We start from the raw sequence: 17084 nt of genomic DNA on the forward strand, positions 1-17084 counted from the left end.
TTTCCCCAGGGATTTGCAAATATCATGGAGAGTACAGCAGGCCACAATGACCATCGGAATATTTTCCTCACTGAGGTCTAACCAGCCAAAAAGACAGTGCCAGCAGCCTTTTAATCGGCCAAAGGCACATTCAGTGGTCATTTGGCACCTGCTGAACCTGTTGTTGAAGTGCTCTTTGCTGCTGTCTAGGTTCCCAGTGGTAAGGCTTCATGAGCCACAGGAGCAAGGGATATGCGGGGTCTCCAGGGATCACTATGGGCATTTGCATATTTCTCATTGGAATCATTTGGTCTGGAAAGAGTGTCCCAGCATGCAGCTTTCTATACAGTCCAGTGTTCCGAAAGATGCATGTATCATGCACCTTCCCTGACCACCCCGCATTAATGTCAGTGAAACGGCCTCAGTGATCCATGAGTGCCTGCAAGACCATGGAGAAGTGTCCCTTTTGGTTGATGTACAAGATGGTTAGGGGCCAAAATTGGGATATGTGTTCCATCTATTGCCCTGCTGCAGTTAGGGAATCCCATTGCCTCAAAGCAATCAGTTATTTCCTGGACATTACTGAGAGTTTCAGTCCTTTGTAGCAGGAGGCAATTAATGGCCATGTACACTTGCATCACTGCAGCCCCCATGGTGGACTTTCTAACTCCAAACTGATTCGCGACTGACTGGTAGCAGACTGGAGTTGCCAGCTTCCTCACAGCAATCACTCGCTTTTCCACTGTGAGGGCAGCTCTCATTCTGGTGTCCTTGCACTGCAGTGCTGGGGCAAGCACCGCACAGTTCCAGGAAGGTGACTTCGCACATCTGAAAGTCTACAGCCACTGCTCCTCATCCCATACATGCATCATGAAAGTCTACAGCCACCACTCAGTGCTTGTTTCCCGAGTCTAGTGCTGATGGTCCACCATGGCAAGCTGGTCCATGAATGTCAGCAACAATCATGAATGATTAATTTACACGGCAGACATCAGGGTGGGCATCTGTTTCTCAGCTTATGAAATACTGCAGGACCAGCCACATTGTGTTCATAATGCTCATCACAATGGTCAACAGCTCAGGATCCATGCTGTCAGGCAGAGATGGAGGTCTATTGAAAAACAGCACGAAACAAAGAAGGAAGCCCATGGAATGATGGGATAGAAAGACCTGCATCATGGGGCAGCGAGCACATTCCAGTGCTGCACTGTGATCTGTTCGCAGAGCTTCCAGCAGCTGAGGGTGACAGAGGGTAATGAGTTGTACAGTGGGATAGCTACCCACAATTCAACACTTTCTCTGTCGATGCAAGAGCAACAACTGTAGACATGCTCAGCCGACACAAGGAGCATTGTGTGGGCGTGCTTCACCAATGTTGTTAAAGCGATTTATGATCATTGACAAAACTTAAGTCGACTTAACTCTGTAGTGTAGACATGCCCTCAGTCACTTTGAAGTGCTGTGCCTTAGCTGATAAGACTTTGCTTGTTTTTAATTGCTTGGAATAAATATTTCTAAATCTCAGATTAAATGTATTTAAACACGAGTTAAAATGGGTGGAGACAAGACAGTAAGGACAAATCCCACCCATTACATTTTTTTAAATTTTTATTTAGCTTAGATTTTGTAGTGTAAAATCGTCTTGGTTTGAAATGTCAGGAGAAAGGTAGCGCTCACATTTTTTCTCCCCTTTATTGGCTCTCCTAAATGCTCTTTTTGTGCATGAGGAGGGCTGGACTCTGCACTCTGGAACTCTGTGGCTGGTTGGCTTGAGGAACTTGCATGAGTGACACAGGATACCCTCTGCCTGTGGACTGAATATGGCCTTCACTTTGCTCCTGGTCCTTGTTGGCCTTAATGCTCAGGAGCCAAAGCTGGAGAGTGCGTATTGCCTTGATAGTGGCCAGAACAGCCCTTGTGGAATAGAACTTGAGGTTTCATTTAAATTGATTCTGAAATGATTGAGTTAAGATTTATTATTACTGCAGATGTACACTTCAACAGATTTCCATTTTGATAGTAAATATACTAAAGATGTTTAGGACTTTTATTGGATACTCTAAGGGTATGTCTTCACTACTGGCTGGCTCCGTGGGCAGCAATCAATGCAGTGGGGATTGATTTATTTGATCTAGTCCAGACGTGATAAATCGATCCCTGAGCACTCTCCCGTCAACTCCTGTACTCCAGCTCTGCGAGAGGTGCAGGCAGAGTGGATGGGGGAGCGGCAGCAGTTGACTCACTGTAGTGAACACTCCACAGTAAGTCAATCTAAGTATGTCGACTTCAGCTACGTTATTCACGTAGCTGAAGTTGTGCAACGTAGATCGATCTCCCCTACCCTAGTGCAGACCAGGCCTAAATGCAGTAGAACCCCAAATTTATAAACAGCAATCATAATGAACAACCAGTTATATGAAACATTTTTATCCCCCAAATAAAAATCAATGATTTATTTCACTAGTTACTACAGGACACTACAGCACAGTATGTACATACAGTACTATATAACAAGACTTGGAAGGATTAGTTTTTTATCGATAAATGTTGGTAAATATTGATTTCACCATATACAAACTGCCAAAAAAGTATTTCCATCGATAATAATAGAAAATTGCAGATGGGTAAAGTAAGGAAAATGGGCCTTGAAAAACTTATTAAAGTTTTTATTTAAGGATATTTACTTCGTATATTTTGACATGTGATGTTGATAATTCATGGTTTTTTAACAGAGAAAACGCTTTAACTAATTGAATCTCAACATCTGCTGTGGTTAAATAATTGTCTGATCTTTCCCCATTGTCTGAACACCTCCCGTAAGTTCCTGCAACTGTGAAAATTTAAATAGATAAAAATAAAAATGCTCAAAATTGAACTTTGATATTGAAATTATAAAAAATTTGATTTCTGCCAAGCCTATGTATGAGCGTAATATGCACACTGCATAAATTTTTTACCATTTATGTACAGTATCATTGAACGAGTAATAAATTAACTTATGCACCTTATCTACTATAACTAAATTTGAAAAGCTCAATATTTTGCTTTTTTTAATGTTATGAACTTCTTATTCCCCAAATGGTGCATAAAATAGGGATTCTACTGTATTAATTGGTAATTGTAAGTACCTTGCTTAACCATGAAAATGAGCATGTCAATTACTGTGGTTACATTTGCTAAAAACAAATCTTATTTTTTGAATTGATGGGTATTTTAATTTTACTAATAAATTGCATTATCGTACCTTTCATAGTAATCTATTTTAATAACTTAGGGAGAATTGGTTTTTTTCTTAACTTAAAATTTATTATTTTAGGTGGATATTCCATCTGTTATAACAAAGAAAATGCTAAAGGCAGCAATGAAACATATAGAAGTCATAGCTAAAGCCAGGCAGAAAGGTATTGTGAAACATTTGTATGTACCTTAATGTTTTGTAAATTTAAAATGGTTTGTAAGTTTAAAATGCTAAGCCTAAAACTTTTGATGCTTCACATTTGCCAGTACTTTGGCTAATCTGTTCATTCTCAAATCTGTTGTTGCCTTCACTTTTTAAAAAAATCCATCGCCCCCTTCTGCTGTGGTGCTTATCTGGGGATAGAGGGCCAAACATTGACAAGGGCTGAACGCAGACAGTTTTTGTTTGATTTATGACTGTCAACATGTAGACAGTTAATTTAGAAATCTGATCTCTTGCCTGGAGTGTGGAGCAGGAATGTGTTTTCTGTCCAGTTCAGAGCAAAATTTAGATATTTTTCTTAAGACATTCCTGTTGAATTCCAGGTAAGCAACAATAAATGAAAGGATGCATGTGTATGTGAATATATTATATTTAACTGAACCAAACTGTTCTATAACTTACTAACTAAACTAAAATTAAATTATAATTAAATAACTGCAAACAGTGCTAATTTTATAACTAGTGTGAAGTCACAGCCATAATTTATTAAATGTAACCAATCCAAGTATGTAACTTACAATGCACTGGCATCCTTAACTTTGCCCTGTGAGTGTATGCATTGAAATACAGTCTGTACTTAGTCACATTTTCTGCCGGACTTCAGGCCTCAATGTGCAGGTTAGACAGTGCCTAGCGAATGAATGGGGAAGTTCTTGGGGTTAAAATCTGTTTTAATATCCTCATTCAACATGTGGCATGAATGTTCTTTCCCTTCCTCCCCATCTCTCCCCCCCCCCCCCCTTAGCTACTACACACCATCCAACACCTGCATTGAATAAGGAACTTATTCTTCAGGATTTTGCTGAATTTATTGTCACCCCTGCGAGGTCAGCAAGTGTTGTACCTCTGTTCTGCATCTGTAAAATGAGGATAGAGAGGCTGTTTCTTGCCCGTGGTCACACACCAAATGTATAGCAGAGGCAGGACTAGAACTAGAAGCTGGGGTTCTAGTCCCGTGTCTTAACAGCACCACCATTCTTCATCTCCACCAGGTTCTTATCTCATTCTCCACAGATTGTATAACTATTGGAGTGAATGAGGTAGGGATGCTTTGGACCCAGACCCATTCACTGTGAAAATTTACCACATCACCATCCAGTGTGTGCACTAAGGCTCTGATTCGGCAAGGTCCTTAAGAATGTGCTTAACTTGAAGCATGTGAGTAGTGCTGTTGAACTGGTGGGACTACTTGCATGCTTGAAGTTAGGTAGGCCTCCTTGCTGAATTGGGGCCTGAATAAAGCACGGGTTCTGCAGAAAAAGTAATATGTAATCACTTTACTAAAGACTATTGTATTGCATAATCAAAAGGGAATAGAATTAAGGCTGCAATTTCACTCCATTTCATTTAAGGATGAGTGAGTCCAGTAACTCTTCACTTAGTCGTCCCAGTTAACGTTGTTACGTTGCTGATCAATTAGGGAATATGCTCGTTTAAAGTTGCGCAATACTCCCTTATAATGTCATTTGGTAGCCGCCTGCTTTGTCCACTGCTTGCAGGAAGAGCAGCCTTTTGCCGCTAGCTGGTGGGGGCTTGGAACCAGGGTGGACTGGCAGCCCCCCATCAGCTCCCCACTCCCCTAAGTTCCCTGTGTGGCAGCTGCCCAGCAGGCTATCAATTGCCAGCAGTTCAGCTGTCCCTCCCCCTACTGCCTTGTGCTGCTCCTGCCCTCAGTCTTGGAGCTGCTCCCTGGAGCCTCCTGCTTGCTGTGCGGGGTGGGGGGAACAGGAGGCTAATGTCAGGGTGTTACCTTCCCCTCTGCTCCTGCACCCTGCTTACCCCATCTTCCATAGAGCAGGGTGGGACACACAACAGGGCTCAGGACGGAGGGAGCTTCCTGGCAGCAGCTGCCATCTCAGCTTGCTGATCTACTTAAAAAAGGCAGTGTACTTAGAGTGGGGTTAGGGTACTTAAAGGAGCAATGCACATCTCTCTCTCTCTCTCACCCACGGTGTGTGTCTGTCTTTGTCTGCCATGCTGTTTCCCCTCCCTCCATTCATGCTGCCTTGTAGAGTGTGAGGCTACATTAACACTAAGTTAACCCTTGAGGGCTCAGCCAATTGCTAGTTCGTCATTTAGCAGTAAGGCATTTCCTGGGAAACATGCCACCCTCTGACTTCACCACCTCAGCCAAGCCTCACAATCATCATCGCTGTGTTCCAGTATTTGAAAAAAATTTCCCTGGAACCTAACCCCTCCACCTCCCATTTACACTAATTCTTATGGGGAAATTGGATTCACTTAACATCGTTTCGCTTAAAGTCGCATTTTTCAGGAACCTAGCTACAATGTTAAGCGAGGAGTTACTGTACATCCATTGGAATCCTGACGATCCCTTCAATGGAAATTTCCATTCGGGTTGTGTACTCTATTTTGCAGAGTGTCAGTGGAACGTTGGGAGCCTGCATTAAGTAAAACTTAGACAAATCAAATCTAACTTTCACTAGACAATGAAAGGTACATCTTGTGGTGCATCATAGTAAATTTAAAGCTTCCATGGCCACTTGCTAAGGTGCTAAAGCTGTTCAGAAAAAAAATTGCAAAAATTTTTTCTTACCAGAAGAGCTGCATTTTTTCACTTCTGTGTTTGCAAATGGCATATTGTGGGTGGGTTTGTTTGAGATTTTTGGGGAAAAAATTGCTTTCTGACTGAGAGCAGATATACCCAATTTCAGCTGAAAATGTGAAATTAGGAAATGTGTTAATAGCTGAAAATAACTCCTTCCTTGTAACGTGAAGGTTTCCTAAACCTTCCCCAGAGGTGTTGCTACATACAACACCATGGTTCAGAGATCTGGATTTCAAGCCTTGCCTTGGTTCCCGTTCTCTTTTGGCCTCTTCCCATTGTTTTCTTTTTTCCTCTTTCTACACCCTTCATCTCCAAGGTCTCTTTCTCTCCCTTTTTCCTCTCCTCTATTTCAGACTGCTCCCTACCATCTCCTATGTTAGCTCCTTATTTATAGTTTCCAGAGTGTCTCTTCCTGCTGCTTTCAGCAGTGCCAGTTAGCTACATCTCATCAGATGGTATAAGGATCTATAGTAATTGACTCACTTTCATAATTTGTGATTGTGAAGTCACACGTTAACCGAGATTTGTTTTGTGGACAGATTCTAGTAAACTAAATGCACCTATCTGTAGCCCTCTAATTCACAGGTTCTGTTCTGCAATTAATTCATTTTTAGTGTATTTCTTGACACAGGGCCTATGTTGAATTATTTCATACCTTGTTGTGCTGACTTATTACAACCCAGTCCTGGCACTTAGAGTGATTTAAAGGGATTATAAAATGTTTATTGCTAATTGAGGTGTGGAAAAAAGTATTCTCTTTTTTTTTCTTTCAGAACAGCTACTGATATGTGAATACTTTAATGCTATACTTTTGACAAAATAGTCCCTGGTCAACTTTAATTTAAACACAGTGAAAAGCAGCACAAAAGATGTATTGCTTCAATCTTGCTTCCAAAGCAACTTTGGAATATAAGTTAAGTAGGAAACACATCACATAACTAAAAGTTCTAGTCTCAGATGTTTCCAAATTATATTTAGAGCAGACTAATAAATAAGAGCCTAGCCTTGGAGAGTGAAACTTAGGTAAAAGCAAATGGAGAGAAGCTCTTGTATAGTTAAAAATCAAACCAGGCATAAGTTGTCCACTAAATGGTAAGCGAAAATATCCTGAAAATTATACAATATTGAATTGGTCTAGTGAACAAGTTACTATTTTTTACAGAAAAAGGTGGAAATTTTATGTAGTCTTTTCACAGAAGAGCCATACTTCAAAGCCTATGTCTAGGTGTCTTTTTCTTACACAAAGTAATAACTGTATATCTTCGACACCTGGGCACATGTTAAAAATATTACCTTGATAATGTCATGTATCAGTGGTTTTCAATGTGTGGTCCACAGACCCCTGCGGGTCCGCAGGCTATGTCTAAGTTTTCCAAAGGAGTCCACACCTCCATTTGAAATTTGTTAGGGGTCCGCAGATGAAAAAAGGTTAAAAACTGCTGTCACATATTGAAGTGGAAAGAAATCTCCTCACCCATTATTTCACAAGGGTAAGAAGGAAAAGAGTAGAACATGCTAAACCTTTTTTTTTTTTCCTTGCAGTGAAAAATGCAGAATTTTTACAGCAAGCTGCTTTAGAAGAATATGGACCAGAACTCCATGTGGCTCTGAGGAGTCGAAGAGATGAACTTCACTATTTAAGAAAACTTACTGAACTTCTTTTCCCTTATATTCTTCCCCCAAAGGCAACAGACTGCAGGTATCAAATATATTAGAAGTTGTACTATTTACAACAGTTGCATACCATGTAGCGCTGCAGTTCTTAATGGTAGTAAAGTGGGTGAAGGACAGTGTCAGCTTGAACTTTGAATTTATTTTCTGTGTAAGTACCAAGCATATTAAGTGTAATTTAAAGAGTGAATTCTTACTTAATGTTTTTGTTGATTGTATATTTCTGTGGCATCTGTTAACTAGGGGGAAGGGAAAGGAATTGAGATGGAATAGCAGCACTTGCTCAGTTTCCTTGCTTCTACACTAGTGATCTTAAGTGAAACTCCAAATACAAAAAAAAAAAGAAAAAGAATTTATTGCTTCCTGCAGTGGCATGTTAGTATGCTCGTTCTAAATGTTGGAAAGGTTCTGTTGGGTGCACTGAAGTAGATGAAGCTTAATGAGATCATAAGGTATTTGGACTGGATAATGCTGTTTCAGTATACTCATGGTGATCATAATGCAGGAAACAGCAATGAAAAGTAGCTGCTTCTCAACAACTTACCCACTCTTACAGTTGGAAATCACCAATGTCTTTATTAAAGCTAAAAGATATGATTTTTGCTGTTCTGTATGAGTCTTCCATTAGCGTTGGTGAGATATGCATGCATCGTGAATTTATGTCCAGTTCCTACACAATGTTGATTTTTGAAAACTGGACTCTAGGTATGGGAGGTGTTAATGCAAGCTGGTGACTTGGGGTGGAAGGGACAGCTTGACAGGCATCGGTAGCTGTGCTCGCATAGATAGGGGGCAGCACTGAAGTCTGAGACATTGTCTATACATGCAGTTTTTGCACCAATTTAACTGAATATGTTGAAAAAAACAATTTAGTTAAATCAGTGGAACCCCTTAATCTGGTGCAGTTATAACAGTATAAAATTGCTTATCAGTATAGCAAGTTTTGGTAAATGTTCAACTGATAGCAGGCTGGCCACTAACTTGCATTTCTGAGCTCCATGAGTGGCATCAAACTAGATCCCTCCTGAAATCTGACCCCCCCTTTCTCCAGACTCGCTCATACTACATAGGCTTTTATTCTTCTTGGTCAGTGATTCCACATTCCCCGCCCCATTCCATGTACTCCACTCCTGTTTACTCTAGGCGCTCCGCCGCTAGCAACGCCGGCGCCGTGGCGCGGGCGCCGGCGTATATATATATATACGCCGCGGCCCCTCCGCTCCAGCTTCTTCCCCGCCCCGCCCGCGTCCAGTGCCCTTGGCCGCGCAGTGCTCCTTACCGCCGCCTCGAGCAGCGCTCCGGCGAGCCGCACGGCGCCGGGCAGCCCCGCCGCCCCGACCCCCTCCCGGGACGCCCCGGCGAAGAGCACAGCCGCCGAAGCGCAGCCGCCCCCGGCAGCCCGCACCGCAGCGCCGCAGCCGCCGGGGCTGGGCAATGCACGGCAGGCACGCCGCGCCTGCTCCGCCGCCGAACGCCCGCGCGCCTGGCCCGCCGCCCGTTGCCCGCCGAGCTCCCCCTGCCCGAGGAGCTGGCGCTGACGCGGAGGCGGCGGCACGCCGCTGCCCGAGAGGCACGCGGCGGCCGGGCCCGTCAGCCGAGCCCACCGGCACCACCTTCGCGACATTCAAGTCGCGCCGCGCCTGCGCTCCGGCGCGCGGGCGACCGCTGCTCCGACTTCCGGCGACCGCTCGATCGTCTCCCCTCCGGTCCGGTCTCCCGGCGGCCGACACCTCGCATCCATCGAAAATCGCCATCGCTGACGCGCCCAGCGCCCGCCCGTCATCGTCCGCAGTCCCGCACCGCGCTCCCGCTCGCCGGCCGGTTGCCGGGCGGCCGGCGGCGTCCGGTCGCCGTCACCACCACCCGCAGGTCCGCGCGTCCAGGCGCAGGCACATCGGGACGATCCGGCCGCATCTTCGCCGCGCGCAGATCCCAGCCGTCCGGGTCCTCGCACCCCCGTCCGAAGCCCCGCCGCCCGCCGGTCGAGCTCCCCGCCGCGCCCCGCTTCCGGCACGGAGATCCAGCTCCCCCGCCGCCATCGTCGGGCTCCGCACCGAGATCCGCCCCGCACCATGTGCAGCACAGCTCTCGGATCCCCCAGTATTGGGGGGGACATTGGGTGCCCCTGGGCGATGATGACAGGGGCCCCTGCCACCCAGAGCCGGGCCCTCCGCCGTCGTCCTCTCCAGAGCGGAGGCGGGGCCGGCCTCGCCATCAGCCGCCCCCATGACCTCAGGGGCATCAGGAGACCTTCTCTCGGGTGGCAAGCAGCCATTAACTTGCCCATAGAGGAGGTGCAAGACAGAGGGGCGCTCCGTTCATTCGCACCATTCAGAAGAACAGTGCCACTAACTCGCTGGGGTGACCGGTGGCAATGACGTCAAGTCAACCTGCGCTGCTGCGCGGCGCCGCCGCGCCGCGACGACTATTGGAAAAAAAAAATCTATTGGGGGAGAGGCCTCCAACTCCTCGCCAACAGATGGGCCCTCCTCCCAGATACACTTTTTACTTTTAATACTTGCCAGTTCACTTTCACAGACCCTCAGGAATCCAATCCCGCCCTTTCTCTCAGCGCTGCTGGAGGAGCATTAGCCTCAGAGAACTCTGATCAAGGCGGCCGTGGGCGCCAGCAGACTCAGGGGCTGCAGGTGTCAGAGATAGATACTGCACCTGTCTCTCGCCCTCCCTCTCAAAATGCGAAGTCCCAGTTACTGCCGACACAGCGATTGGAGTTCAGCAGGGAGGATTTCCAAGACCCCTGTTTGCCTCAGGACCAACAGCAGGAAGTGCAGGGTTCTTCTGTCTGCACAGGGTCGGCTCCGACTCCATCTCCGATTAGTCCTGCCACGGAGGACAGGGACGGGGCCGCTGCCGCCCGCCTGGCGAGCGGCCTGGGCAGCACAGCCCTACCTGCTCGAGCTCCGATCGGATCGGATCCCCATATCCCACTGCTACCGGATCTCTCTCATCTCATCTCAGGCTTTCTTTTGTCAAACAACCAGTCGCTGCATCTTACAGCCTGGTTCCTGGGAGGTTGGACCGACGACGAGAGGAGAGGTTCCGCAAGCAGCAGCAGCTCCTCCTCCAAAGAGGAAACCCCACCCACACCTACCTACCTACCTGGCAGGAACGCGCTGCCTTTGCGGCGATCAGAGTTCAGTAAACCCTTCCCCCCCCCCCAGATCCCAGACTCTACCCTGGTACCTGAAGGCCGGCGTCTCGCGATCGATCTCCCCCTGAGGGTACACACCTGGCGGCGGCCGCCTTCCGCCTGCTGTAGATGGTGGCCGCGTTTTTCCAACCCCATGGTCGCCCGCATCTGAACTCTCACCCAGCTGATGCGCCGCCCGCCCGGCGAGCCCCCTCCTCCTCGCCTCGCCCATCTCTCCTGAAGAGGGGGCCCCTCGTGGCAATCACATCCGCCCATAACTAAGTTTCTTCGGCGTTTCCTCCAGCTCTTTGTGAATTGGCGCGCGCATGAAAAGCGAGAGCCTTTCATCTCTCCGGATTTCTTCCTGGGTGACATCCTGCATTCCTCCGCACAGGTAAGGGGTAAGGCTTGGGATGGACCTACATGGAATGGAATGGAAGAAAAGAGAAAGAAGAAGAAGAGATTCCTGTAGTAACTGGTTCCTCGGTGTGTGTGTGCTCCTATCTCCTCAACCCCCTCCCTCCCCACTGTCGGAATAGCCGGCAAGAAGGAACTGAGGTTAGGGAAAAAATGTTGAGAGAGTTCCGCCGTGCGCGCGTGCACACCTACATGGAATGGATAGGAAACACATCTCGAAGAACACCAGTTACTACAGGTGAGTAACCGTCTTTTCTGTAAGCTGTGCTTGGATACATCATCGATTATAGAACAGTGGACCACCTGCTTCACAAGCACCTCATCTTCAGAGCAACATTTGTTTTAGGTTGTCGAAGTGTACCATGGAAGGATTTATAGAAAGAATATATATCAGATCCCAGCTGAAGGAGTTAAGAATCTACATCAGGGATTGGCAACCTTTGGCACGCGGCTCGCCAGGGTAAGCACCATGGCAGGCCGGGCCGGTTTGTTCACCTGCTGCGTCCGCACGTTTGGCCGATTGTGGCTCCCACTGGCCATGGTTTGCTGCTCCAGGCCAGTGGGAGCTATGGGAAGCAGCGGCCAGCACGTCCCTCGGCCCACGCCGCTTCCCACAGCCCCATTGGCCTGGAGAGGCGAACTGTGGCCAGTGGGACCTGTGATCAGCCGAACCTGCAGGTGCGACAGGTGAACAAACCGGCCCTGGCGGGCCGCGTGCCAAAGGTTGCCAATCCCTGATCTACATGATCCTTATCTAGACTTCTTTCATTGGCACAATAGAAAACCTATGTTTAAATACTAAAGGAGGAGGATGGGGTAGTCAGCAGAGTCGAAGTATTGAAAATAAGTCAACCTGCATGTTGAGATAAGGACCCGCTTCCAAACACATGCATGACCGTTTTAAAAGGGAGTGCTGAGAATTAAGCAATGAGGTGTTGAGTGAAAAGATAAGTATTTGCCCCTTAGTTTCCATGTGTTGAATCAGTTTAGACATCTTGTGATTCTGAATGTGTGGAGTGCTGAAATATCTTTAAAATAACATGTTTTTATTAAACTAGGAAATACATTTTAGTACAAAAATATTAACTTTACCTATCTCATCCCATTACAAATTATGAATGTAATAATGTGAGTTACTATGAAAATGTAGTATCATTTTTTTCCCTTTCAGATCCCTGGCATTGCTTATCAGAGAGATCCTGTCTGGTTCTGTTTTCCTTCCCTCCATGGACTTCTTAGCTGACCCAGTGAGATTTTGGAGCAGTAGAAATATTTTTTGTTTACTCTGACTATCATTGTTTTCCATTTTGTCCTATGACGAGGTGCTTTATAGTGAAACAAGTACTTCACATTGGTTTTATCATTGGTAACTGCTTAATGGTTTAGAGAGAGAAAAATAACCCCATACCCAATCCTCTTATTTTTTTGGTGATGCAGTGTTAATTTGGTTTTAATGGTTATTTGGCTACATTAATAAAAAAAAAAACACTTAGGCTAGGTCTACAAATTGATTTTTGTATTTGTTAGAGGTATGATTTATTACCAGAATAGTTATACTTACAATAGCTGTGTATGGAATAAGCTGTGCCATTGTATGTACCTTTTTAACTATATAAATTAATCCACACTGGTACAGTTACAATGTTTGTGTGTGGACAAGGCCTTTCTAAAAGCCACTCCCCATAGATGCAAGTTTGTTTACTTCTTGCTTATGTAGATAAGTGGCACTGCATTTATAAAGTTTAGATAGAAAGTCACTTGTCTGATCTTTGGTTTTCAATTGGAAGAAAATGTCACAACTGTCTGAATACTGCTTGGCTGCAGGCAAAGAATAGTTGAGCTTGTGGAACTGCCTGTAGTCTGCTGTAACTCACCTAACCGGCATTGGCATAAAATGACAAACAGAGCTCTTATCTTTGCAAGATGGAGAACTTGTCTGTGCATGTCTCATTTGGGAAGTTCATTGATTTAAGAATCTGGATATAGAGATTATTCAAGTGTCAGTCTAGAAATTGCTAGAATCATTTAATTATTCTGCTTATGTTTGCAGTTTTAAGACATGAAAATTGTCAGTATTGCTAGAAACTGGGATGGCAATGGAATGATTTCCAAACAGATTGGTTTGTTGTAATTTGTTTGTATTTTCCATTAGGATACTGTCAACCATTTGCTTCTCAAATTCATTGATGATAGCCCAGTGAGTACTGACAAAATGAGAACATTTATAATTGATTCACACATGTCAGTGTCAGTCTTACTCAGTAGGTCAACACTCTTTCTACAGCCTGAAAAAGCAACTGAGCCGGCTGCTTCTTTGATTCCATTCTTGCAGAAATTTGCGGACCCTCGCAATAAAAAACCATCTGTAAGTGAAGAAAATACTCACTATATACGGATTTTGAATAAGTATTATATGTGCTGTACATATTACCAGTGCTTTTTTCATTGCTTCTATTAGAAAAGGTTTATTTTAATGAAAGCTTGAGAAATATCCTCCAAGCTAACTGCATTTTCCACTTCATGTTTAGGTCCTGAAGCTGGAATTGAGGGAGATTAGAGAACAGCAAGATCTTTTGTTTCGCTTCATGAACTTTCTGAAACAGGAAGGGGCAGTACATGTGTTGCAGTTTTGTCTGACTGTAGGTAAGATTATCCTAGTATGCTTAGGTGTACTCATTGAACTTAAACAATGATTTAGGTGCTGGTCCATTAGTGGATTCTGCAATCAAAGACTGCATCTCAAAGCAAAGGACTGAGCTGAGGTTCTGTGTTCAGTTTTCACTTAGATATTTCCTGACATTTTAATGCTGAACTTGGCAACAATGTTGCTTCATTGTGGGTTTTTTGCATTTAATTGGATTTCTATTTAGTTGAGAAGACTAATTAAAAAATGTTCATCACAAGGAATAAAATGCACTTGTCAGTTATACAGTGTAAAGCCTGGGATATCTTGATTTTCCTTTAAAAGAAAACTATTGTATTTACCATTGCTACAATTGCTCTAAAAAGATGTACTGCAGACTATGAAAATTCTGTGAGAATCTCTGTTCTAACTTATGCCATTTCTGAAAGTTCTGACTTCTGGGTGTGCTTTCCTTTTTTGCAGGATGTAAAGGAGGTTGAAACTTGTTCATCAGCTGTGTCCCTTTTGCCATTACTTATTCAAATTTTGTTACACAGCTTTCTAAGCACTCATTTGAGAACCAAATGGTAGAGAATGGGCAATGGCTGTGGTTTGTAAGCAAGATTTTCAGCAAGGAGGCACAACCAGAAGTCTCACTTGTAGAGATTATTTTCCGGAAGGGAAATAATGAAAATGTTCGTAACCCATAATCTTCCAAAGGGTGATTGTGAATTTTACTGTGGAAGGGAATAATTAGTTTTATTGCAGCTCTTATTTTTATGGATCAATTTATATAACTTTAGATTTAATCCATAAGTATTAATACAACTTAACACCAAAATCTTTAATGCAGTTTATCAGCTTGGTCATAAGTTTTAAAACCATTTTAAGGTTTTATGTATAGCCATATCTGCTGGAAAGGTATCTGAGGGTATACACTGGTGTTGGGAGGTATGATTGCAGCAGGTGTAGATGTAACCAAGGCAGCTAGCAGCCACCCGAGTATGTACCCAGGTTCCTGCACAGACAGAGCTATCCTGTGCTGCCACCTGCACTACCATGGCTTCATTACTGTTGTTACTCCAGCTGTTCTTGATCTAGCTAGATCAAAGGTAGCTCAGGTATGCTGCAATCACACATCCTGAATGCAGTGTAGACATACCCTGATGGCTGACCTGTGTGCCACTTTAAGGTGCCACCATTTATATTAGCTAAATTTGATCAACAAATGCATTTTCTTTCCCCCACCTTCCAGAGGAATTTAATGACAGAATTTTGCAACCAGAATTATCAGATACTGAAAAAATGTCTCTTCATGAAGAGGTGCAGAAAATCTACAAAACCTATTGTTTGGATGAAAGTATTGACAAAATTAGATTTGATCCTTTTATCGTGGAAGAGATTCAAAGAAGTAAGTTTGAGATTGAAAGGAATGATCAAGAATTTATACTGGAATCTATAAAGCATTCTGTCAGACTAAAAAAAATCCTAGTCGATCCAAATAATAAATAACTTTAATTTTATCATAACCATACAACCTCATTAACAAACCAGTGGTGTTCAAGAATGCATATACTCCTATCACTGGATGTCCCCTGCATATTTATACAGACTAATTTGAGACTGAGACCTGTAAAAGTCAGAAAAACTTTATGAACAACAATGGCACATCCAATTAATATTCACAACCGGATTTTTTTTCTGCAGTTGCTGAAGGTGAATATGTAGATGTTGTGAAACTTCAAACGATGCGATGCCTTTTTGAAGCATATGAACATGTTCTTTCCCTCTTAGAGAATGTCTTTACCCCTATGTTCTGTCACAGTGATGAGGTAAGCATGAAAGACTTGAAGTCTTGCCTTTAAGCACAGTTTTTTTTTCAAATGGCAATGTAAATGTGACAGCTTAAACATTGCTCCTTGTATGTATTCCAAATTTTATCTATTTAACTGGTAAAAATAGGTTTATTATTTTTTACTCCTATTATCAGGGTAGAGCCAATATAACCGAGGCCTGGTCTACGCTACAAAGTTATGTCGATGTAAGCTGCCTTGTGTTGGCCTAGTTTTGTGTTTGTGTTTAAATTTGTCTCACCCTGATGTAAATTGCCCATTAGGCCAACATAATAATACTGCCTCCCTGAGCGGAATTGAGCCAAGGTCAGTCTACGGAGGTTGATGCAGTGCACGTGTAGATGCTGCATTACCTAGATCAATCCTAACATCCCTCCAGCAGCTGTTCTACAGTGCCTCACGCTGACTGCTCTGGTCACCATTGTGAACTCCGCTCCTATGGGTCACAGGGACCGAAAGCCCCCCCCCCCCCCCCCGGCCTTGTTTAAAACCCCATGAATTTTTGAAATTTCTTTTCCTGAATGCCCAGCTTGGCAATCACACCTAGCAACTTTCCATTATTGAGTGCAACTGCCCAGCTGACCATGTCAGCTGCACATTCCAGACACACTCCTACCTGGAGTGGACAGAAGATATTGGCTTTCTTGGGCCTGTAGGGACAAAAGATTGTGCTGGCACAGCTCTGAACCATCCATAAAAGCATGGACAGATTGCTCGAGGGATGCAGGAGATGGGTATGACAAGGACCAGCAGCAATGCTATCTAAAAGCCAAGGAGCTGTGGAAGACATACCAGGAGGCCAGGGAGGCCAACAATCGTTCTGGTGCCAAGCCACAGACCTGCTACTTTTACAAAGAACTGCATGCCATACTTGGCGGAGACCCCACTACCGCCTAGCACAACACTCTCAATACCTTCGAGGAGCCTGAGTCCCAGGCCTTGGTCATGAACAGCGAGGAGGAGGAGGAGGTGGGACAGGCGACGGGGGATCCACCACAGTCCTGCCAATTGAGCATGGTCAAGTCTGATGCAAGGGAAGGAACCTCAGGTAAGTGTGTATTTTTTTTCATTACAGGGATACCACTCCCATCCTCCTCCTCCCCCCCTCCCCGCCCCCATACAATAGGAGGACACAGCTTTTGACTTTTGATTAATTGTGCTAGAAGAGGTAATGGAACAATCAAGAGAGGTAGAGTTGCTATCTGCTTTTCAATCCCCTCTAGAGTTAGGCAGGGGGGACCAAGTGGAGCAGTTTGTTTATATACCTAGGATGTCCCTTGAATCCTCCTGAGAGGTCTCAGTGAAACTTTCATAGAATTCAAGATCAGAAGGGGACCATTATGATCATCTAGTCTGACCTC

At 44.5% G+C, this 17084-nt stretch overlaps 1 protein-coding gene across 3 annotated transcripts in view; it reads left to right on the plus strand.

The window, feature by feature from the left end:
* The window catches only part of SNX14 (sorting nexin 14), a 91805-nt gene that overhangs the window by 19508 nt on the left and 55213 nt on the right, over positions 1-17084 (plus strand). For 2 of the 3 annotated variants that reach the window (XM_039532543.1, XM_039532544.1), the window contains exons 7-14: positions 3296-3380; positions 7551-7707; positions 12419-12494; positions 13400-13444; positions 13532-13612; positions 13776-13890; positions 15126-15281; positions 15578-15702. In XM_039532543.1, the coding sequence (XP_039388477.1) occupies positions 3296-3380; positions 7551-7707; positions 12419-12494; positions 13400-13444; positions 13532-13612; positions 13776-13890; positions 15126-15281; positions 15578-15702 (840 nt within the window). The remainder of the gene's footprint in view (positions 1-3295; positions 3381-7550; positions 7708-12418; positions 12495-13399; positions 13445-13531; positions 13613-13775; positions 13891-15125; positions 15282-15577; positions 15703-17084) is intronic. The other variant, XM_039532545.1, reaches the window with a different exon arrangement.

The sequence above is a fragment of the Mauremys reevesii genome, linkage group 3, assembly GCF_016161935.1.
Source record: "Mauremys reevesii isolate NIE-2019 linkage group 3, ASM1616193v1, whole genome shotgun sequence".
In the NCBI taxonomy this organism is placed as follows: Eukaryota; Metazoa; Chordata; order Testudines; family Geoemydidae; genus Mauremys; species Mauremys reevesii.